This window comes from Aulostomus chinensis, chromosome 7 (genome assembly GCF_037954235.1).
Source record: "Aulostomus chinensis isolate RoL2024-O1b breed Wild chromosome 7, RoL_Achi_v1.0, whole genome shotgun sequence".
Taxonomy (NCBI): Eukaryota; Metazoa; Chordata; class Actinopteri; order Syngnathiformes; family Aulostomidae; genus Aulostomus; species Aulostomus chinensis.
The window spans coordinates 27,210,373-27,234,680 of record NC_141326.1 but is presented as its reverse complement, the minus strand read 5'-3'; the positions used below and the strand labels follow the sequence as shown (position 1 = coordinate 27,234,680).

Sequence of the window (24,308 nt, the reverse complement as noted above, 5' to 3'; positions counted from 1 at the left end):
GGCCGCTTCAGTCCTCCACCAATTCTTTACATGACGCACTTTAATTAGCCAGCAATTCATCATGCTGCATATTCAGCTCAGCCGTAATGCAACACAACAGCGTGACTCAGAAGAATCAATAGTTGCTGGAAGACATCATGATGTATTTATTAAATCCAGGACGGAGAGTGAGAGGGGACATTTACAGAGACGTTCTCATCTTTTAGAAGAATCTTACTTGTATAACAACGGTGTTGGATTCAGTAAACAAGAATCTAAAAAGATAAGGACTCTCTCAGTCTCTGAGTTTATATCACACTTGAGCCTCCTGAACGTTTGGTGGCGTGGTACACAACTCCTAACTTTCTGTCAACTTTGGAGGAAATGAAGAACCGAAGCAGGAGAGGGCGGGGGAGTGCTTGTTTTGTTCGAGTCGGGGGGCGTTGGTGGTTATGATGTCACTCACAGAGACTGAGCTGTGCAGGAGGAGAGAAATATTAATAAGGAATTAGGGAATTGATTACACCCAGCAGTGACGCTGCTGCTGTCTGCTCAGGGGCTGAGAAGCCTCTCGACAACATGACAATCCCATGTACCTGAATTGGGTGCTCCTCCCAGTATGGACCAGTATAGTTCCCCAGCACGGCCTCCTACATGAGGAGCCAATGCAGCAGGATGTATTCACTGAAGTCGTTATTATGTTAGCATCGCAACTTATGACCCGAAGAGTGAAAGAAGATCATTGCTTCTTCTCAAGAGTGTGTTTTTCTTTTTGCTCCTTCAGTTGGATGTTTGAGCTTCATTGTGCAGACGATGTCTCTGACAACAAAAGCCCGTGTGTGCATTCATGTACAGAAATATCTCGACGCTCGGCAAGTATTTGGGACGAAAAGAGCTGATAAAGAACTTTACAGTGAAGTAGGAGACTTCTGATTTCCATCACATTTGAAGTGAATGATTCATAGATTGTCAGTGAGGGAGAGGCAGTAGATGTCGTGTTAAGAGAGGAACAGGGTGGCCAGTTGGATGGGAATCACTGGCAAAAAAAAAAAGAAATAAAATACAATTTTCTCATCGCAGTATGGGACATTTCACTAAAAATATCTCAAAAACCACTGCGAGAACCTCTCATACTTCAGCTTAGAAACAGAGTAAAAAACATAGTAAAAAAAGATCATCCATCAATCTCAACTGATACGAAGGTTTTAAATAATCGTGACACTGTTTTATAGTCATATGTCAGGAAAGAGAGGGGACATATGTGTGGACCAAGTGTTCTCCAAAGTGGAGAAAGTAATTTAAATATGCGTTAAACCATTTTATTAGTGCTCCGTTGAAGCCAATGAAATGGTTGCTGCCGCAAGACAGTTTGGCTTTCCTGGGGAGGAGGTGAATTATCCAGCTGTTGATGGAGTTTATAGGAACTGAGCAGCAGGTGTAGCAGTCTGTGTTTGTTTTATTCATGAGCTTCATCGTGTACATAAAACTGTGTAAGTGGTGTTTTGTGTGTTCCTGACTATCTTCCTCCTGCGGACCAGAGATTGGATTGAGAAACACAGATTTCATCCGAATAAAGAGCACACATTTACCTAGAAGGGCAATCTGAGGAATGCACGCCTCAGCTAAAGACAGGCGACCGTTCTGAAATCACTTTAATTGATATTATATGCGCGTTTTTTTTCCCCGGTAAAAGTCCATGTGTCCGCAAAAGCTCGCTCAATCTCTTCATTTTTACCAGCATCTGTAACATGCTAAGACCATCCTGGATCTGCCTGATCTGATCTCAGTCCAGATTAGTGGGTTCATACTCAGGGAACGATGCGTCTCTGCACTGAACTACTGGGAAGTCAGTCAAGTAGTTGCTGAAGTTTTGGTAGTAAATCAGATCCTCTGAAACGCGTGACAACCTGTCAGAATGCACAGACCACTCATAAACTGTGTTGCAGCCTCATCAGATGCCTCAGGAGTGCTACCCCGTATTCATCATTCAGTGAATTAATTACTGTTATTAACTATTATTAGATCCAGTATTTAATTGGAGAATGCAGCTTCTGAGGAAATCGAATGCCAAAAAGCTTCTAAAGTTGACGCTGGACTACAATGATGACTTGAGAAGCTGAATGATATGAATAATCTATGAAGGATTTGGGGGAAAAAAATACTGTTTGGTTAAAAAGCTGATGCAAGGCTGCAATGCTGATTTTTAATGCATGAAATATGTTTAATGCCTGAATGTTTGAATAGAGCCAGACTGAAAGAACGACCGAGGCCTGAAAGAGACTTGGAAAAGTATAAAGGTTTTGAAAAGTGTTGAAAAAGTGGGGAAGAGTCTGATTAGTATCAAAGGGACTGAAAAGTTGAATTCATCTGAATATGTATGAAAGTTTTGGAATATTTGAGGGTTTACAGCTGAGAAAATGTTGACCTAGAAAGACAGCAGTTGTGGAATTAGCTGTGACAGAGCGTCACTGTGACCTTTGACCTCTAAAGGCTTTTAAGCTCATCCTAGAGTCCCTCTGGACATTTCTCTCAAATTTTAAGAAATTCTCTTCAGAGAAATTCCAATCAAGTGAGGTGAACTTGACCTTTAGCCTTTGGCCTTGACCACTAAAAGCGTCAAGTTAATCCTGAAGTACAAGTAGATGTTTGTGTCAAATGTGGAGAAACTCCGTCAAGGCATTCCTGAGATACCACTATCATGTCAGGTGAATTTGACCTTTGACCTTGCCCATCAAAACCCGTTGAGTCTGTAATGGAGTTTCTAAGTGCAAGTGTGATTCAGTTGAAGACGCTCAAAGAAACGAGAACATTCCTGAACGTTATCGCTGACTTTGATGAATGAGAAAAGCGGACAAGCGAATGGTTGAACCTGTGTTTGAATGAATGGAAAGGAATCTCTGCATTGAAAAGTGACAGAGATGAGGTCTAAAAAAGAAATCGCTCTTTACAAGAATAAGAATAAACTTTGTTGCTTCCAGCATTCACATCAATTATGATTTGCACGCCTCCGCTGTTGAGTGTGTCCTCTCGTTTGTCTTCTGGCTGCAGCCATCGTGACAGAGAGGGGAGGAAAGACATTTCTCGAGCTGTGCAGTGCTCAGCTGTGACTGAGGTCTCACAACCATCCTCTCACGCTATGGACGTCATCATATTAGACACAAATCACTCAGTATTGATTAAAAACAGCTGTTGGCGCTGCTACTTGAATTTCTTTGCCCTTTGTGATATTTGACATCGCGATGCTCAGCCAGGCAGCGCGTTGAGATATTTTCAGCTCAGTTAAAAAGGAATTCAGTAGCAGGAGCATTGATTTTTCAAATGTCTTGGTGTCATCCCCTCAGGGCTTCTCTCTGGACTCATGAAATCCAACGAACTTTCAGGCAAATGATCCACATTAGGAGAAGCAACCTCTCCACTGATGGTGTTTTCACTGGAGCCTGAGTCATGTTGATTTTTGAGAGGAAGATAATTCTCATTTTTCCTCTTCTGCTTTCCTGGCGTCGCTCCTCCTCTCTTGCTAGCATTGCTGCTGTCTCCACCTACACAAACAATATAACCCTATGAATAAAAGCATCTCTCATGAGCCCTCTGGGGTGCAGTGAAAACGCTGTTGCAAGGAATGTGGAATTGCAGTGGAGAAAAATGGCTACGGGAAAAAAGTGGAAAGCTGCAATCATTGATTTATTTTTTTTCTTTAGCCACTTGGGTGTAGTGCAACAAGATGTAAAAAAACAAAACAAAAGAAAACGACAAAACAGCAACGACATTAACTGTACAATAATTTTGTAAACCTTGCCAGCATGTTCACAAACAGCACATGTACAAAAACTGCCTGGCCACTCTTCAAGAGCACTCGTGGTCTCCCGGCACTCGAATGATCAATGCAGCAACGCTGAGAAGATACAGACTCATTTAGGCACAAGAATATTGTATGCATTACTAATAGGTTACCAAAAGCCAGAGTTCAGTTCATACCATGATTTTAGGGTCACTGGGGTTTTTTTTGTGTAAACTTTTAACACTAAAAAAACCCACCATAGATCAACATGAAATACACAGCATAATAATTCAGCATTCACAGTATTTTGCAAGTCAGTTACCCTCAGTCACATGTCGAGTAGTCGAGGCCTTTTGAGCAGAAACAAGGGCGGTGCGTGTGTGTACTGTACATGCGTGCGCAAACTTAGGTGTCGCCCCCCCCCCCCCCCCCCCCATGAAACTAACAAATTGTGTTATTCACGGTTCCATATGACATCACATGTTCCTGTGGAGTTTGCAGTGTATGAAATAGAACTGTCGACTGATGTGCGGAAGTCTGTGCCGTCCAACTTCTCCGCGGGTGTGTAGAACCATTTGGTCTCCACCCGGCCCAGAGGGAACATGTGGCTGTTTCGCCGCCCCTTTCCCCTCTAGACTGGTGCAGCTCAAGTCATTCTGAGCCTGGCTTCTGTCTAACCAGCCTTTGCTCTCACCAGAACCTGAACCATTGCATCATGGATCTGTCACACACCTGGCGGAGCCGTCTCACCTATGGCCCAACCAGGGTTGAGGTGAATGAATAAATAAAAACCAAACAGAACAACATAAACCCAATTTAAAAAAAACAACAAAACACAATTTCTGTCATTTAATTGGTTCACAGGTGACATTTATTGTGTTACATGTATTTTTTGAATGTTTAATCAGGGAAATGAGGCCCTTTCTAATCAGATATGCACATAATATTTCAAAATGTTTAGAAATGGATTTATTCATTACATGTTTACACAGTAAGACAATGTTTGATAAATCAAGCTGAATGAAAACAAAAAGCTCCCGAGGCTGTAGTGGGCCTATGGGACCTGTAGAACGCTGCAGGTTCGTCTCAGGTCCATCTGGAGGGAATTCCTTCAAATTAGCTACAAATGTTCACGTGAACTCCAGGGTGAACTGATTAGAGTCGGCGTCAAAAGCATAAAGTGACGACTTTTGCATCCAAACAGTCAAAGGTCAACTTCAGTATCTCCACCAGAGACAATTTTCTGGCAATTACACGATGGCACCTCCGTAACACCTTGAGTGAATACTGATATTCCGTTTTGCCCCACAAAAAAAGACATTTAAAAATGTTTATTGGATGTCTGTGAATTTCCCCTCCTACGTACAGGATGTTTTAGGATTCTGGACAGACGTGACATGTCCTGCAGGGAGACTGGTTGGTTGGAGGAGGGATACAAGCAGGAGGGGGTTTATTGTAGTTTTCCACTCATCTGACAGAAGACATGCCCGCGGAGGTAAAATAGCCCAGAATCTCAATATTCACCAGTGCATTAAAAACATGTTTGCCTGCCATGTGCCTGTCTCTCAGTCTGAATATGCTTCCCAGAAGCGAGGCACTTAAATCCTTGAGAACAATTACCTCGTCCTGTCATGGCGTGGATTCACTCTTTCACACTCTCTCCTCAGAAAATTATACTTCCTGTCTGGGCCACTCGTATTCTTGTCTTATAATGTTAGCCATATAGTAACAGATTACAACAATCACCTACGAAGAATCGGAACATCTTATTTGGTAGATTAGTAAATTGCTGTTTTGTATATTTTTGGAAGGTTCAGAAGCTCTAGGAGACAGGTTTGTAAGCAGGATCTGGATTCTTTTCCTGTCTCACATGTACATTTATATTCTCCATTGTACCTGAATATTTTTTCCTCTCATTGATCAAAGGTTGTGGCTTTGTTGGTCGTGACTGGCTGGCGTTTTTGTCTTTGCATTTCTATCGTCTGGTTGACTTCATTGGCTCTCTCTGTATCGTTCGATGCTTCTGTGGTCCTTGATGTCGTTTCTCTTGTTGGACAGCATGATACCTCCCCGTCTCTCTTGAGACTCATCTAACCCGACGTCTCTCACCTGACTTCCCTCCATGTCAGACTGTGCCACTGACCTTCCCTCCTCTCTCTTCCGATAGGCGAACCACACTGGTATGCGCTCGTACATTTACAAACAGAGCTCTGTGATTGGCTCTCAGGCGGAGCACACTGGGATGCGGACATATTACTTCAGTGCTGACACCCACGAGGACATGAACACCTGGCTGAGGGCCATGAACCAGGCCGCACTGATGCAGAACAACGTTGACACATTTGTCAGGTGAGGACACACACACGCACACACACATGCACACACACATGCACACACACATGCACGCACACTATCCACCCTGACCTTAAACCTCTGTAAAAATGTATTAACTTAAACCAGGCAGCTATAAAATCCCAACGACTCAGTCAAGAGAGGCACTCAGAACTTTTAGTTGCCGAACACTAAATCTTCATGACAAAAATGAATTTTCATTTACTAAATAGGAATGTAAATACTGATTTTCCAATAAAGTAATTCGAGTAACTTTTCTTTTTTCTGTCTGCTAGTAGTTTTTTCCTCCACTTTACACCAGGGGCTCCTCTCTGTGTTTGTTGCTGGTATCATGATAGCTCAGGTTCTTAGTTGAAACATTATTTTCTCAATACCATTTTCTCTCCTCTCGTGTCTTTGAGAACAAGTCTCTAAAAAGACACACACACACACACACACACACACACACCTGATTGTCTTACTGGCTTCTCTACTTTATAAAGCATTTTACCATAAATCATGTGTATCATATGAATATTGCTCACTAACATAAAACACAATTGAATTAGCAACAGTCCAGTAATGAACCCTCTCACGTTTTAGATATAAAATATTCATAGAGTTGTGTTTTTTTTCATACATTTTACAATTCTTTTAACTTGCTTGATTTTAAGTGTATATTCCTGTGCTTATATACTTACCATTCAAAATGTTTTCCTTCGCTCGTAATCCCTGCGGGATGAGAGAGTTATTCTACACATCCTACTTAGTTTGTATTTCAGATTTGTTGCCTTTAATACAGAAGAAGAAGAAGATAAGAGGAAGTGAAGATGAGAAGAATCCACGATGCGGCTTGATTCATAAGAGAACTTGATTTATCCCCGAAGGGCTATTCCGTTTCTATCGTCCTTATAAAGACTGTGTAGTTCATATAAAGTCACTGACAGAGAGGGGGCTGCCTGGCCAAAGGGGAATATACATATACACACAGACACTGGCTTCCCATGTGGTCCCACACCACCAGACCCCATCAGGGCAAATGCGAGATAGCTAAAGGTAATTACCCACCATCATGTGGTTGGTGCTGCAGCAGCATCGCAAGCCTTCAGCCACGAGGCCACGAGAGCACCGCTACACTGCATTCAGAGTCAGATGGAGTTGTTCATCCCTACGTGGGTTATTCATTGGCAGTCCAGTCCCGTCCACCAGTAAAAGCTCAAGATACCACTCAGACACACGTACGCATCAGGTTTGAGACCTTGACGAATTACAGCAGATGCTCCGGACAAAACCTGGTCAGAGTCCTTTTTGCTGTCTCTGGTTTCTGGAAGAGGGAGGCCAGGACTCTTAGCTGGACACTCACAGTGTAAACTGACCATCAAACCAGCGAATGGTTGAAAAAGCTGGTTACATATCATTTAAAGCATTTGTTTTTTTAACCAGTACTGAATGTAATAGCACAGTCATTACAGCTTGTAAACACATAACAGATAGAAGGCATTGTCATTTGCCTGAGAAATGTCAAAGTGGATGACACTGATACCTAAGAAAAGTCCCGAAACTGGGAGGGTAAGGGAATGATAAAAGATCAGATGGACATGTATAAATATGTAAATGTATGAATATGTAAATGAGTATATTTAAAAAAAAAACAACAACAAAAAACAATTGTGTGTGGTAAATGGACACAGTCGTTTTTGGGGGAGTTTTCTGGTTCTCCTGCTTTACAAGAGTCAAAGTCTCAGGACAAACAGTTTTCATGTAGCTGTGTTACTCTGAAGTTCTGTAAAACAGCAATAAAAGATTAGTTTGCTGAAAGAGTTACCTATTTGTTGGCCATAATAACAGGATAATTAGCCTGCACAGGCATGGAGGAACAAAACTATAAGGATGGGCAGGAAGGGCACGGTGGGGTCACATTCCATCTCAGACTTAAAAAGCCTTTGCTTTAGCGTATAAGAATATAATGTATTTGTTTATGTGTTTCCTTTAGTTGTGATGTGATGAAGTTATTGTTTTTCCACAGACGCGTTCCGCATGTATTATTTATGTGTTGACGGGGGAGACAGCAGCCTCAGACACCCTCTGTTGGTTTTTAGTGAATGGCTGAAGAGAACTTGAGACAGCTTCTAGTTTTAATAACCTCTTCTTTCTTGTTTGAAGAAACTAAAACAGTAATACTCGGTTGGCACGCTGCACTGCTTTTCCTCCGGTTTGTTTACTTAATATACAATATATCACTGCTTGCAACAAGCATGTTATATAAAAGATGATGTGAAATCTCAAATGACAAGATCTGATATAGACTGTTAATTAATAATGCTGGCAGGGAGAATGTACCTGAGGCTGTTTTTATTTGTGTGTGTGTGTGTGTGTGTGTGTGTGTGTGTGTGTGTGTGTGTGTGTGTGTGTGTGTGTGTGTGTGTGTGTTTCATTGAATTTCAGAGACCTAACTAACTAACTTCCCCAGCTTGCGTGCCTCTCGGCCTGAGGGATTTCACTAATGAATTTAAAATGGAGCTGAGGTTACAAGGCTTTCTTGTCATCTGCCCTGTGTTAAAGTGGCCTGTGTTGTGTGTTGAGCCCTCTCCTTTAAGTTTTCTCTTTCATGTGACTGTGGTCTACTTAGAAATTCAGTTCAGTGCAACCAAAGGCAGACAAAACCATGAAAAGCTAGTCTACAATGTCCATGGCGTATCAGGGAGGTGATCAAATGAGTACTGGTGCTCATCATTTACTGAATTTAAAAAGAAAGTCCTTAAAAGTAAGAGTTTCAGTGGGTAAGAGGCATTCACTCAGAGTTTCCATGTCCTCTCTATTGTCCACAGACCCTCCGAGAAGTTGGAAAATTTTAACATAATGCAGCAACAGGCTGTTTTGCAGACGAACCACATCAACCACCACAGCATCAAGGGTCTGGACTCTGAGACTACAAGACCCATCATCCACGAGGTTCTCCTTGAACCCATACACCGGGATGCTGAGGAGTGCTGCAGCTTCCACAAAGACTCTCCTGCCACCACCATGCTGGACACCTTAGGAACTACCACCATGGAGATGGACACACACACTTCTCTCCCTGCCAACCCTACACCCTCCGCTCTGTCACAGTCAGACCAAGTGTCAGCCTCGGCACCGGTGTCCAGGGTGCCGTCCCGAGCACCGTCTCGCGCTGCCTCGACGCTACCCTCCAGTGTTTGCACCAGGAATGGCTTGGTCTCTACACCCAGCCCCATCTTGGAGCCAAACGGAATCGCAGCAGGGACGTACCAGAGGGCCCCAGCACTGCCCCCTGCTGACACACATAAGCAGGTGCAGAGGAGAAGCGCTCTGGAACAGTTGGAGCAGTGGGTCAAAGTTCAGAAGTCTGATCACAAAGGGTAGGTCACTGTCAACCCACTGACAACAAGAAGGCTGTCCAGGAGAGCTTGGCGTGCAGTTGCTTCTTCAACTTTGCAGTAAAATTCAAGTAATTCCACCTTGTAAATGCCACTGACCTTCATGCAGCACCCACCAAGGAGGAGAGAAACTGGTCAAATTGGCCATGGATTTCCTGCACTAACAATAACACAACTTATTTGAAAAACTAACTGAACAACTCATTACCTTGATTGCAAAAGTAACACATTACGCTACTAGTTAGGACAAAAAGGTAATCTGAGTACTCTTACGTCAACACTGTGTAGCACACGGATCGACCAAAACAAAGAGTGGTGGTTATTCAGTAAACTGAACTCCTCCCTCTACTTCCTGTGTAGTAAACAAAGTAGAACAGTACACATTTCTGCTCCCAGACTCACTGAGAAAAACACCAAACGTATTATCTCTCAGAAATTCTGTGGACAAATGATGTGCTCTTGTTTTAACCTGCTGCTTATTTATCTCCATTAATTACTGATTCATCAAATGGGCCCAGAGGAACCTTTTTTGTTTTAAATCTGTAGATTTTCTTTGCAGATTTGTTCTAAAAAAAAATCTCCATGTGGTCTAATCCTCTAACTCCACAGCCCTTCCTCCAGAGAGAGCACCCTCACCCACCGTACTGCATCAACCCAGCCCCAGTTCATCTCCACAGATGCATACCAGACCTTGCCAAAGACCCCCCGCCACAGCCCCCCACCCGGAAGACTGGGCGAGTACAAGTATGCCCAGGACCGCCTGAGCCACTTCCGTCTGACCCCGGAGCAGACCGGCCCAGGATCCAACACAGTCTGGCAATTATATGAGTGGCAGCAGCGTCACCAGTTCCGCCACGGCAGCCCCACAGCACCGCTGTACACCCCAGCCCCGGATTACCCTTTCGGTGCCCGCCCTCCATCCACCGTGCCTCCCTCCTCCTCAGCCTCCAAGCTTGATGGGGCTCCCCGCTGTGTATCTGTACCACCTTCATCCGCAGATATTCCTCCACCGGGGCCACCGCCGGGCAGCAGCCGGACGCTGTCACCCACACGGAGGCCGCACACGCCTGCTGAACGGGTGACAGTGCGACCCGTTGGGGATATGTCAGTGGTGGACATCCCCTTCACTGTTTCTCCTCGCAGGACCAAGTCTCAGTTCTTTAAGGTAAAAATCTAACAGGAGCAGGAAAATAAACATCGTCTATCGTCGATCATCCAGCCTTTTCAAAGCAGACTGTTAAACTATATTTAATATTGAAACTGAGATTTATGAAGGTGGAGGTCATCAGGAACGACAGAGTTTCTATCTCCATCCGTGGATCTTATAAGATGAATGCCATCACGACTGTTGATTGTTCCTAAGCATAAACTCTTAGGACTCTCTTCATATTTTCAGTCAGATAAAGGATTTGAAATCTCTTGTTTCCTCATCCAGAGAGAGTGTGTGTCATCCCGACTGTGTGCTGGTTGGAAATGAGCCCCACTGAACAGAATAATTGTTGAAGTGCCTCAGGGTAGAAACTCAGACACAGCTTCAGGCAGCCACTCTGCTAAATGACCTCAAATGTAGAGTTGTTTTACCGCGCAAACATTACCACAGATGTATACAATACTAAATATGTGATGTCCTGTTATTTTTTGACTCCAAATATTACATTTTATACAGAAGTGGAACAAAATATCTATACTGCAGTAAATAAGGGTAGAAGTGTCAATGATCTTATCACAACTGCTGCGATTCAACCACTGTCAGCATTTAGTCCTGTTATTTTGACAAGATGCTGGCTCTGAGCGAAGAGTGCACTTCCTTTTACTCCGTCTTCATCTTAGTTGGCAAATTGACACCACAGTTTAGTAGATAACTACATAATACCTGTTTTTAGGGGGATTATTTTTTTAGTTACAAAGGTATTGTCGATGAACCCCTGGTGTATCGTGATTATGAGAAAAGTGTTTTGATAGTTTTGTGTCGTGAGAGCCTCCGTAATTCCCAGCTTGATACTTAATGTCTTGTCTGTGTGTTGTCAGGCTGCGACTATTGAGAGACGGTCAATGCCTCCGTCTGGCTACATCACACACACTGTCAGTGCACCCAGCCTACACGGCAAAACGGTACGTCTTCCTAATAAAACCGGAACATCTCCCTTCATCCTCTGCAAACATTGTCAGGTCCTCTATTCTAGGACATTAAAGTTCTACTCAAAAACTAGTTCTTCACATTGTTGCCCGACTGTGACTTATAATGATGTATGTGCAGAGTTTGACACTGATGAGGGGATGATATGTGACATCACAGCTAGTCTGCGGTCCATCCAGCTCACAGTCTATCCAAGTACTACGAGAAGACAGCGGGACTTGTTCGACCTTTCAGGATGAAACATTTCAGCCCTGACTAGAAGTCCATGACGTCTTACATCCTACAGTGAAGCTTTGTGGATAAAAACTATTCGCCTAAAATCTGAATATTTCAATGAATGAGAAGTATCAGAAGCGCTTTTATGAATTTTTGAAGAGGGAAATGAACTTTTTTGTGTAAAATCTTTATTAGAAGAATGTTTTAGTGAAATTTCAAACACATACGAAGTTGATCTTCTGAAGAGGCCTTTCAATTCAAGATGTTGTAGATGTGTTTTTCTTCAATACTGACACTTACTGCAGCTCTCAACAAATCAAAAATGCATCCTTCTCTGCAATGAGTACAGTATCTGATCAAAGATCAGTGAGTCCTTTCCAGCTCTTACCAGCTGGCTGCCTCTAGCAGACCTGCTGTTAACCAGCCACGTGCTTTTTGGAACAGCGTCAGTCCTCCTAGTTTGGTTCATCTTGTTCTAAGTAGCAGCCAAAGCAGCTTCTACCTCTGTGAATATTAAAAACCAAAACCTTCACTGTAGTTTGGTGTGGTCAGAAATGATGCTGGATGTCATGTCCTGTGGTACCTGACAGCCCGACGAGCTCACCCTGCTGCTCATTCAGCTGCGCCGGCACCAGGCTAAGATGGCTTCTGCACGCCAGCACACGTTAACCCAGCTCCAGCGCCTCAATGGTCCCAAAGAGCACTACAACCACCTCCTCACTAACACCACTACTAGCACCAGCCCCCTCCTCAGCTCCAGCCACTCTCCTGTTTCCCACCTCAGTCATTTGGGCTTCTCCACTCCTCTGGGCCCTTGCAGCACCCAGGTGGGGGCCCCTGCGACAGGGCTGCCTGCCCGCCCCTCGTTCTACTAGGGGCTGGTAGAGGTTGCCTCTAAACTTCTTGCAGGGTGTGATAGACTTACATCAGATTAATGGGGAGAAGAAGTCAGTGCACATGACTGCATTGCAGTCAGTAAAAGTACAAAATTCCTTTACTCTTGTAAATGTAGAAGTACCCAGATGAAATGATACTACACAAGTGATAGCAGAGAAGTTTACTTGAGTATCAAAAGAAAAGTACAAAAACTGTTGATCTCCAAAGGTCACGTTAAAGTCATACGTGTTGTGGTTCTGCTGGCCCTGATTACGTCCTCTTGAAGTCGTCGGCTTCGCATTTGAAAGTACATCATCTTCGTCAGATTGTGCTCTTTTCTCTGTAAAGTCTTCAGATAAGTCTAGTGGAGTTAAAATAGAAAGTTCCTATCGTGCGCTTGTAAATTCTTCCTTCACAGAGGAGAACTCTTTCCTCTCCTGCCACCGTGTGGTAACATTTTCATTTTATTTTTATTTTTTTTTGCGGGGAAAAAAAGAGTTAAGTGAACGTCTCGGTGAACGGTGCTGGTAACAGCACCAGTGATTGTAAAAGAAGAGAAACTGCTCTCTGTCTTCAGAGTCAGTGGGAGTTCAGTGTGGATGAATTTAGGGCCGTCGCCTTTTTCCCACACACCTCCCAAGAGGCAACACAAAGAGGTGTGTGTCTCAGTGTCTCTAAGACTTGTAGATTCTCACTGCATCTAGAAACAGAGTGTGCAGTTTTTGTTCTTTTGTGATACATTCTTATTCAGCCCCCACTTTTTATTCTTGATAAAATGTAGAACGTCAGTAGTGGGACTTTAATTAATGATAATAAGGGTCTCACGATGGCAAAAGAAATACCCTCATACCTCTGACCCCCTGATCCTTCCTCTCTCAAGGCAGGTTGTCAAGTTTGCAAAAAAAAAAAATCTTTCAAAATATACTTGATGTGGCACCTTAATAATGGCTTAATTAGCTGGTAATTAAAGTACTTTCAGCTGGAGCAGAAACTCAAGCTGGTAAAATAATAAATCAAAAAACTGCTCATTAAAAAGGAAGGTCAGGTCTGCTCAGCACGACTTTAACTGAGGGTTTGAACTAAAAATGTGGAATTATTCCTCCTCAGCAATACTAATATCTTCTTGATCAATATCTCTAAAGGCAAATTTTCAAACCTGCTTACTTCAGTTCTCAGTTACTCCCAACAGTATAAAGTGTAGTAGTAATACTAACCCAAGGTTAGGCTAACCGTAGCATCACTAGCTGGCTACAGTGTCTTAGTGGCAGCCTCTACCTGAACGCTCCAGAGCTTTAGTGGTGTGACATCAAGCATGGTTGATCTCTGAGTGCTGGCCTGACTGCCATCGTATGTACAACCATCCGCCTCCTTTCTCTTCTGCTGTTCTTGGCTGGTCAGTTTCCATATCGTGCTTCTAGTGATATTCTGTCCGTAGCATGCTGTGCCGCTAACGATCTGACGTTCACAAAGCCATCCCATGCTTTGGCTGACTGGCTGGCTTTAGGTGTGATGGTCAGTTTGGGCCTCTTAGATTTCAAGGCTGTGATGGATCTGGTTTGTGCTGGTTTTTGTTTGTTGCGGAAGTGACATTAAATTCATTCTTTTAATGTTTGCGTGAGTGTTGCATGATAGCATAGATGCACAGCTACTGTTCCTTACCAGACACACAAATCTCTCTTGATCCTGTTTTATGAATTGGACACAGACAGTTATTTATTCTATTTCTAACAGACACTTTGTTCCCGTTGTTCACCTTGCAGGCAGACGACACCTACATGCAGCTGAAGAAGGACTTGGAGTATCTCGACCTGAAGGTGAGCGATATGCAGATGTTACTAGTAACTTCCCCTTTTCTGTTTCTGCTGTGCTTTTCTGATTCCAATGTGGCTGACTAGCTCAAACTGACCTACTTACTGACAACCACGTCTAACACTCTGGCTAACTGTTGAACCAAGATTAGCGCTACATATATTCAAATGTCACGAAGGGGACAAATTATCCCAGAGTAATTCTAACTCTTGCGCGATTTTCAAAGCACCCCACAAAAGCTGCCGCCATTTTGTGACTGCGGCTTTGTGTCTTTGTGATTTTGACTCCCAGATCAGAGCTCTAGAGCCCCTGATCCTCGCAGTTCACAGTTTACTACTGCACTGCACTGCTGTGCCTCTCAGGCCTCTAATGAACGTAAGCTCTGTGTGTGCGTGTGTGCCTGTATCCAGAATGTGTACAAAAAAAAAAACCTCCGATGTAGTGTGTATGTGTGAGCATTTAAGCTTGTGCATGTTTGTATAGTAGAATTTGTGTACGTGTGTGTGCTCTTATGTTTAGATAGTCTGTGTCCAAGACCCACCATCCCATTGCTTACAGCTCCGCATTCATGGCTTGAATGGCATCAGATGTCTCCATGTGAATGCTGACACCAGCCCTTTCCTGTGCAGTGATGTTGAGGATGTGTCGGTTACTGGGCATGGGATGGCTCGGCAGTGCATGTGTTGTGGCTGTGGCCCGGTGGTTGTAAAGCCAGCTGCTTCTACCATCGTCTCTGAAACGCTGCACCTCCTTGACAGTAACACTGGGCTCTAATGTGTCATGTTTCTAACTCTTTCCAATAAGGAGCTCATAACTAGAAAAGAAATGCTGCAACAAAGACCTGATGTCTGTTGTGCTCTATTTTAATATTTCAATTGCTTGTATCAATGTTTCAGGAAGCCGCACCTGAGCACCTGAAACACAATTCAGGTGTTTTTCAAAATGAGTTTTTTTCCCCTGGGTATGGAGCGAACATCGTGTCGAGATGTTTTATGACTTGTCAATTTGTGCAGGGCTTCAAAGTGTCCATAGCCATCATGGTCTCCATGGCAAGAGCTGATTTGGTGTTCACACACATTTTCATGTACACGAAGATGAGAGAATGTGTCACAGATAGTCTGCTGCAGCCTCGTGATAGTTGGTAGCTGTTCTCTGTGTTCTGCGTTAGGTCAGCATCATTGTACCAAGGAGCTGTGTTTTAGCGTGTAGCTAACATCTGGAAGTGTTTATTTTACTAGGTGGCTGGAAGTCAGACGCTGAAGGAATCAGGAAAACCTGTGAAGGTTGCAGAAAGTGACGTGGATGTAAGTACAGGCTGAAAGGAAAACGCCACTTTTTGGGGGAAATACGCTTATTTACCATCCACTTCAGAGCCGGACCAGAAGATTGATATCTCTGTGTGTGCATCGGGTAGCTGAGACCCTCAGAGACCTGCTGACTGCAAGTTAGCTTAGCACAATGAAAGGTCATGGATGGGCTGTGAAAGTCATCAAATAGACCTTTTCCATCAGGGTTGTGTATAAACCCTCAATATAAGATAATTAAAAGTTGTGAGAGATTCTAATTTTAGGGTCAGATACAAAGCAGGAATAGCACAGAACTGAGTTCCTGACTGGTTTCAGTAATTTGATGCAGCAACTCAGAATATCAGTAGACAGTACTGATGTTTGTTTGTTTGTGACTCCAACTCATCATGGCTGACTCTGGAAGAGAGGACGAGGAGGATTGCGTCTGGATAAGCCCATGATCTAGTCAAACTAGATAAAGGAGGAGCTACAGGTTTTGTAACTGAGCAGGCAAGACAGAGGCAGGCTACACAGCCCGTCTACTTCCAGTCACTGTGCTAAGCTAACGAGCACTTAGCTGATCTCTGAGACGCTCAGGTCCCTCATGCAGCACAGAGGAGTGAAGGGCCTCCATCTTCTGGACTTTGATTTGACACTGCGGTGTTTGGCAGTTTGGAGAAATACTAACAGAAAAACAAACAGTTCTATAAGTTTGGGTGAAAAGCAAGGCGATGAGGTCAAGACAGTCGTTTGAGTTTTTGATGCATATTTAGAGGATTTTTTCAACATTCAGATTTATTAAAAAATCCTTTTCTCATCAATGAAAAAAAACCCAATATGTCCAAGTAACAACAGAGTTTCTGTCATTGCACGTATTTTGATGGGCGCATGTTCCCACGCAAGGGACGGCACGGCTCTGAGGTTATGGAGGATGCACAAGTGTGTGCCGGTCTTGTGCTGGTCCCAAGCCCAGATATAAAGGGAGGATTGTGTCAGGAAGGACATCGGCATAAAACCCTGACAAGTGAAATGATCAATGATCCACTGTGGCGGCTCTGAACGGGAGCAGCCACGAGGCTGAGAAGACACGTTCTCATACTTGACTAGAAAGCATTCAGAGCACATTCCAAGAAACTGCACCCTGTCATGGGGTAGAGCAGTCTTTGGGATCCAGGATTGACAGTTGGATTCAGCTCTCCTTCCCTAACTGTATTCCATCAAAATCTGCACATTAGTGATTGAGATATCCTGCAAACAAATCTTTGAAGTGATAAAAAAGGCCTGCCTGCACCCTTTTATACAGAAGCATTATAACAATGAATGGTTTCTTCTTTGGCCCATGCCTCACCCTAACAAGTCAAGACTCACAATTTGCATAATCCTGCTAACAGACAGACAGACAGACAGACACACACACACACACACAACTGGTTCTGAAAGCATTGTCACCTTGGCTGACGTAAGAAGCTAAATGATTAAAACAACTTTTCCACCTTGTTCGGGTAGCTTTTTAGACAAGGAATGTAAAGTTCTGATGATTTAGAGGAGCAGCTGAGTCTCTTATGGTTTCTAGAGGTTTCAACCTATTCGTCCTGGAGTGAACAGGCATGCAGACTGGGTTAACAGGTAAACACCAGAACTTTTTCAATTTAATAATCCAAATAATACCAAGCTTTTAAAACACTTCTTATTTCTTTGCTTAAACTATTTCTCAGCATAAGCTGCAGCTGTTTAAACATTTTATGAGCATGTTGTCTGCAATGCATATTTGATCAGATCCAACAACAACAACATCACCACCGAGGCAACGGCCGGATTAATAATTTATTTGGTAGAATATAAGAACAAGCCTTGAGTGTAAGATCTTACATGGATCGGCATATTGTTCACATCAAGGTCTTGAGTTGCAACCTGTTTGGCTGCAGGATGATGGAGTGATCTAACCTCTGCCTTTAAGTTTGCAGAGTTAATCACAGATTAATTAACATGGGTCTAAACCTCCTTGATACGCTAATCACAAGTGTCAGGTGGGTCACATCCTCTTAGTGGTAGGGCTTCGGTCTCAGTAATTACAGGTGAGCGAGGCCAGTGGAAACGAGAATGTGAATTTTATGTTTTACAAGCCGGCAGAGAAACATCACACACACACACACACACACACACACCTACCTACAGCTGCAGAGACAAAGGGACGTGTTAAAAAAGTTCATAACACACACTTCGGGGAGCATTAGCATTACAATGCCAAGACCCTCTTCTGCACACTTATCGCTGTGTCTCCCCTCTCAGGTGAAATTGAGTCGGTTGTGTGAGCAAGACAAGATCCTGAAGGACCTGGAGTTGAGGATCAGCTCCCTGAAGGAAGACAAGGTAACCAGCTTTCTTCTCATACAGGCTCTGAATCAGGCCGCCTCACTCCACCGGCTGACCTCAGTCAGCCTGAGGATGAAAAGGAATCGGCTCTGACTTCGTTTTGTTAACAACATGCCGTGCAACCACGTCTCTCCTTCAGGACAAGTTGGAGAGCGTGCTGGATGTGTCGCACCAGCAGATGGAGCAGTACCAGGAGCAGCCGGCCCATGCCCACAAGATTGCCTACCAGCAGAGGCTTCTACAGGAGGATCTGGTCACCATCAGGGCCCAAATATCCCGGCTCTCCACGGTGTGTATCAGTGTGTGTGGTGGAATCTTTTTGTTTTGAGCAGTACACTGCGTGTATAGTTTCTACAACTGTTCAGTATCGTTGAAACGTTTCTCAATATTTATCAGGATTTGTTCAACATCAAAGTACACATCTTACATATTTACCACAAATGATTCAAAATACGTGGCTGCGCCTCTCCAGGTGTGTATGTGATCGTTTGCAGGTGTGATTGTTTTAATGAATAAACCCCCCCCCCCCGACTACAAATGAGGCGTCTGTTTATGCTCATACTGATGCCTCCAGCTGGGTTTGTGTATCAATCAAAGACACGGGAACTTGCAGATCTTTCAAAGGGTGTGTGGAATGACGCTACATGTTATGCCCGTGTGTAACGCAGGAGATGGCACATGCCTGGGAGGAGTACGGCTGGCTGGAGAGATCAGTGGAGCAGTTGAGGATGGCACTGCAGGCACACATGAACCACAACGCCACCCCACAGGTGAGACCTGGTATTGACACCAAATTCCTCTGTGCCCTGATGACATCGATATTAGAGAAATAAAACCCTCTGATCACTAGGACCGATCCGCCTCCTGAGCAGCATAGTAAAGCAGAATGTGACCGGTGGAAGGACTCGTGTACTCTTTCTCTGTCTCCGTGTGTTGTTCCACAGAAAGAGAAGGCTGAGATGAAGCGCGAGCTGTGGAGGATTGAAGACGTGATGGCCGGACTCAGTGCCAGCAAAGCCAACTACAAGATCACCATTGACTCGGTTCAGAACCCAGGTGGGAGGACCAAAGTGACCCAGCAGTTTATACCCTCGTTTCTGATATGTTGTCGCAGCATTTCCATACATGGGGGGGGGGTATATATTAGAAACCTTCACAGCACAACACACCCCAGGACAGGAACTCCACCCGCTACAACCTCAATAGTTAAGCCATGAGAATTGATACTTTTCTGACAATGTCAACAAAGCTTTGGAAAACAAAGACAAATGATGGCATGACATCATCCTGCTATACCTGAAGATGCTGACAGTGAGAGTCGTCCTGACTCGCTCGTCTTGAGCCTGGAACACATTTGAGATGTCAGCTGAACTTTCTAGCTGCCCGCAGCACAAATGGAGCCGGTTTTTATGGAGATTTTGCCATTTTGAATACCCGCAAGACTGCATCGTGGCACAGCATGCAAAGAAAAATAGAGATGTGTGTTGAGTGGAGCTGCCCCAGTTGATTACAGTGATTATTGACTGCAGTGTTGCTACAGTCAGGTTAAAATACCCACTCGCTTTTAACAACTAATTGTCACACACATTAATAATGATACTTTTTTTTTTTCCATAAACCGTGATTGATATTTCTTGAGAAATTAATTAAATATAATAGATTGCCATATCTTGCCATGCGAAAGAGAAGACCTGGATCTGGTTTGTAAGCCAGATCTGCCTGTAAGTGCAGTGGGCCCCCCCCCTGGACCATGATCCACGTTTCCTGAAAATCATGTGGTTGCTTTTGCAAACAAACAACAACAAAAACGAATCCGAGTTACCTTGTTGACAGAGGTAAAAAAACACAAGGCTGCGGCAGATTCCAGGATGGTTTAACAGGATGATGGTTGCTTTGTGGTTACATTACACTTCCGAATGTTAACTTGGTTTAGACATCTGCTAATTAAACAGGATTTATCTGAAGTCAAGCGACATTTCACTCCAACAGCATCTGAGTACCGTCTTCTTCATTCAAATTTTTCCACATTTTGATTCGTTCCCTTCTCATCATGAATGTGGTATGAAGAATCCCCCTGTTTCTGGCTGTAAATCAATTTCAAAACGGCTCATGATAAAAGCTAAACCTTGATGTGTGTGTGTGTGTGTGTGTGTGTGTGTGTGTGTTTTCACACCAGAGAGGAAATTAGTGCCTTCGGTGTCGGACCCCACCGTGCCTTCCTATAGCGCAGAGGTCCAGCCTCCTCCTCGTAGCTCCATTCCAAGCCTTCTCTCCCACACATTGCCTCACAGCACCGTGCCAAAGTGGGTAGGTGTCACTCGTCTATGTTTCATTCTGGTTAATTAAAGATGAGGTTTGGTGAATTCCAGCCAGAGTGAGTCCAGTGTTGTTGGTCATCAGTGGCACTTGTTTCTCCTCTAAAGTATGTAATCCTCACCATCTGGGTTTCCATCCAGGCAGAAGACAGCGCTCCGCCCCGGCCACCACTACCTCGCCTCTATGACTATGAGGAGACACCCCCAGTGGTGCCACCCCTCCCCAAAGAGGCCTCGGTTATCCGCCACACCTCCGTGCGTGGGCTGAAACGGCAGTCAGACGAGAGGAAGAGGGACAGGGAGAGCGGGCAGTATGTCGTCAACGGAGACTATAAGGTACGCTGTCTGTTAGTCCATGGAGAAACAGTGAAACGCTCTGACGGGTGGCGTTTACTTTCTTCTCAACAGGTTTGGAAATCTAATTTGCAACCTTTCTGCTGTGGATTCAGCTTTCATTACAACTCCTCTGTCAGTCCTTCGGTGCTTGTTGTATTCAGAGAGCTTCCTTTCTCACATTTTCCATTTCAGGCTGACTTGCGGTCATACCTGAGTGAGCCAGAGCTGCCAGGAATAAATCACCACAGCACCGGGTCTGATGTGGACTACCAGTATTTCCAAAGTAAAGGTACCTACACAAAAAGACTGGACATTTAACAGAAACCCATCCCAAACCCCTTTGGGTTTAAGGCTTGATGGTGATGTCCCACGACTTTACCACAACTGATTATTGAATGCAAACATGCAAAACCCACCGAATCGTTATATTCGGTAAAAGTTGCCCTGGTACTGCCGTCTCCATGGGCCGAGCTGCGTTTTAGCTTGCATTTAAGTTACGAATAGTACCATTAAACTCAATTTTTCTATACATGTGCTAAGAGGGGTATTTTTTATTTCAGATATCAACTAATTTAGTTTTACATTTTGCAGAATTCTTCAGGCAGCAATGCAAACTTTTCATTTTGATAAAGATGTCAAGCAACTCTCTCCTGCTGTGAGGAGCTGTGATGCAATTTTATGCTGCACATGGTTTAAGTCTGTGAATCAGCAGGCCACAGTGACCCTGCTGGGAAGTTGAAAGTTTAGCCCAGCACCTGCAGCTCGTCATCTAATTTCCCACTGAGGCTGCTTCTTCCTCTTCCATTATATTTAAGACTGAATGCCAGAAATTACCTTTTTTGTTGTTTTGAAGATGAGCTTTTGATGAATAATAGCGAACAGTGCAGAGCTCACCGACAAACGCTTCACATTTCCTCCGAAAACTTCATAATAACCTCCACTTGAATGTCGCTAGTTGAATGTTTTCAAAGTGAGGCTGCAGCCGTAGCATCTGTCAGGTTTGCATCAGCGACAACTCAATACAGCACGCTGTTATTGTGAATGACACCACTGAAACAGTTCATTCAATCTGTAATAAATATAAAGACATTTCTTTCAATAAAAATCCCCATCAGCAGTTGAAAGAGTAATTTTCTCTAAAGAAATCCCCCAGTCTGAAGGTGGATGATATTCTGTTTCTGTTGTTTTGACCGTTTTTCATTCTGCATTCGAAACTAAACTGAACCAAACTGCTGATCAAGCAGGTCTGTCAGGCTCCTCATCCCAGCGGAACCAGTCCAACTCCATCTCATCCTACGTCACCTTGAGGAGAGGTCCCGGGAGCTCTGCAGCCAGGGTGAGTCAAGTCAACAAAGGTGGGGGTTCATGAAGACCTGGAAAGTGTTGGATGTATGCGCCGACTCTGAGAAAATCCAAAAAGTAGGAGAAGAGTATCTTGCCGAACAAAAGATGTCAGTTAGCTGGAGGGTTTATTCTTGTTGGTAATTTGAAATAGAATGTAATAATTCCATTAGGTTTCTGTTGAAGGAAGCCATCATTCCTGCAGCTCTCTGTTCCTTTGTGTCTCCTGGACTCCTCATGCGCTATTTCTCTCCTCTCAAATTTATCCCTCAATCCTCATCTCCCCGTAAGCAACAGTATGTCTTTCCTTCCATGCACATTCCATTTTGTCTGACTTCTGTCTCTCCGCCCCCCTCATATCCATCTGTCCATAATCCCCACCCCGTCTTAGTCTCACCAGGAGAGACCCAAGAGTGCCTTGGAGCTTGTGTCTCCACCCACAGAGGCCCTCCAGCTTCCAGGCAGCCAGTCTCGTGGACGAATGAGTGCAGAAGAGCAGCTGGAGAGGTTGAAGCGCCATCAAAAGGTGTTGGTTCGTGAACGCAAGAGGAACCTCAGCCAGGGTGAACGCTCATGCACTGGCTTCTCCACCTCCACCGCCACCACCACCACCCAGCGGTCGTCCTCTTCCTCCAGACTGCCCTCCAACACCTCTGATCCCCCGGCCTCCGTACGTTACTCCTTCCCTCAAGCTGCATCAGCAGACACAGGAAGCACCACCTTCACCACAGCTGGTCCTATGCCACCCTCCAGACCCCAGCCGCATAATAACCTAGCAGGAATGCTAACACGCTAGCACTCTCTGCCTTGTGCTGATGTTATTTGCAAGAACTAACAAGCTAAACTGACTACAGCCAGCCAGCTAGCTTGGTTAATGCTTTAAGAACAATGGGAGACTAAATGAGCACAGGGGATTGTGTGGAATGCCCAGTTAGTTTTGGACTGGAACAGAATTGCTCCCTGTTTATTTTTTATTTCTTTTAAAGGTTCAGGGTTTGGACCTTGTTATGACTGCCCCCTGGTGGGACCTCACTGACACAATTCTGAATGTAAATCCATTGAGAAGAGGAGAGAATGGATGGCATCACTCTCCCTTTCTCCATTTTAAATCACCAGAAATTAGAGAGAAGTACCCGTTATGTGCATCTACATACCGTGTACACTTTTATTTATTTACTGAGGGATATTTTCAGTATACAGTTGTACAGTTATATTTTGTAGAGATTTGGTATATAGAGACTATAGAGAGAAATGTGGAAATGTCCAGGTTGAAGAAATCAAGAGAGGATATTCTAGTGGCACAAATCATGATCACTCATCCCTGCTTTCTTTTCTTCAGATGAAATCCAAGTGCCTTGTTTTGCCGACGATACTTTTGCCTTTGTCCCATAATTTACCTCCTACATATTTATTAATCATGAGTTTTTAACGTGTGACTCTCCAATACAGGAGCATGATACTAGAGCTGGATGTGCGAGACGTGCAAGTCAGAAAGACCATGAGACGCAGGTTGTTTTAAGCCCCACAGGAATACTTTGACATTTAAAGCTGCAGTGCGTAACTTTTGTCTCCCCTTCTGGGACTGAGATTAGTCACATCATGGATGGAACTTGCAATTATGTATTTACCAGTGACCGGGCTGGTGGTGTTTTAAGTCATGTCAGGCAGAGTAAACTAGATTTTTTTTGGAGTTGGTGGGTTTAAACTTAAGTTACTTATTTCCTCAAAATGGTTTGACGAAACTGCTAGCTTGCTAACTAGCTCAAAGCCCCCGAAATATCCCCCGGTTCATGCCCAGAAGTAGTTATATCATTTGAATATTTCCATAGTAACAAGTGAACGAAACATTTTGATGCTGCTCCTTAGGCTTCTCCAACATGCGCCATAATGCACTTTGTCTCAACTGTTGCCCCCCACCCCCCACCCCCCAACCCCAGCTAAAGCCAAATGTTGACATTCATTGCTAGTGAGGGAATGTCACCACAGATAAGAAATTTTAAAACTCCATAAAATGTGAAATGCAGAGAGATGATTAATATGGTGAAGAAGCTTGATGGACATTGTGTGAACTTGTTTAGCAAGGGCTTGAGTATAAGGGACGTGGAAGTTATGCACTATAGTTAGCTAAATGCT

General features: G+C 44.0%; 1 protein-coding gene across 11 annotated transcripts in view; it reads left to right on the top strand.

Moving 5' to 3' along the window:
• Positions 1–24,308, top strand: part of LOC147259316 (pleckstrin homology domain-containing family A member 7-like) — a 128,732-nt gene that overhangs the window by 98,900 nt on the left and 5,524 nt on the right. For 5 of the 11 annotated variants that reach the window (XM_086209631.1, XM_086209640.1, XM_086209637.1 and 2 more), the window contains 16 exons: positions 5,925–6,106; positions 8,917–9,468; positions 10,096–10,651; positions 11,515–11,598; positions 12,430–12,666; positions 14,476–14,529; positions 15,763–15,828; positions 18,100–18,180; positions 18,323–18,472; positions 18,852–18,953; positions 19,128–19,239; positions 20,360–20,490; positions 20,640–20,834; positions 21,027–21,123; positions 22,076–22,170; positions 22,567–22,845. In XM_086209631.1, the coding sequence (XP_086065757.1) occupies positions 5,925–6,106; positions 8,917–9,468; positions 10,096–10,651; positions 11,515–11,598; positions 12,430–12,666; positions 14,476–14,529; positions 15,763–15,828; positions 18,100–18,180; positions 18,323–18,472; positions 18,852–18,953; positions 19,128–19,239; positions 20,360–20,490; positions 20,640–20,834; positions 21,027–21,123; positions 22,076–22,170; positions 22,567–22,845 (2,973 nt within the window). The remainder of the gene's footprint in view (positions 1–5,924; positions 6,107–8,916; positions 9,469–10,095; positions 10,652–11,514; positions 11,599–12,429; positions 12,667–14,475; positions 14,530–15,762; positions 15,829–18,099; positions 18,181–18,322; positions 18,473–18,851; positions 18,954–19,127; positions 19,240–20,359; positions 20,491–20,639; positions 20,835–21,026; positions 21,124–22,075; positions 22,171–22,566; positions 22,846–24,308) is intronic. The other 6 variants (XM_086209634.1, XM_086209632.1, XM_086209638.1 and 3 more) reach the window with 6 other exon arrangements.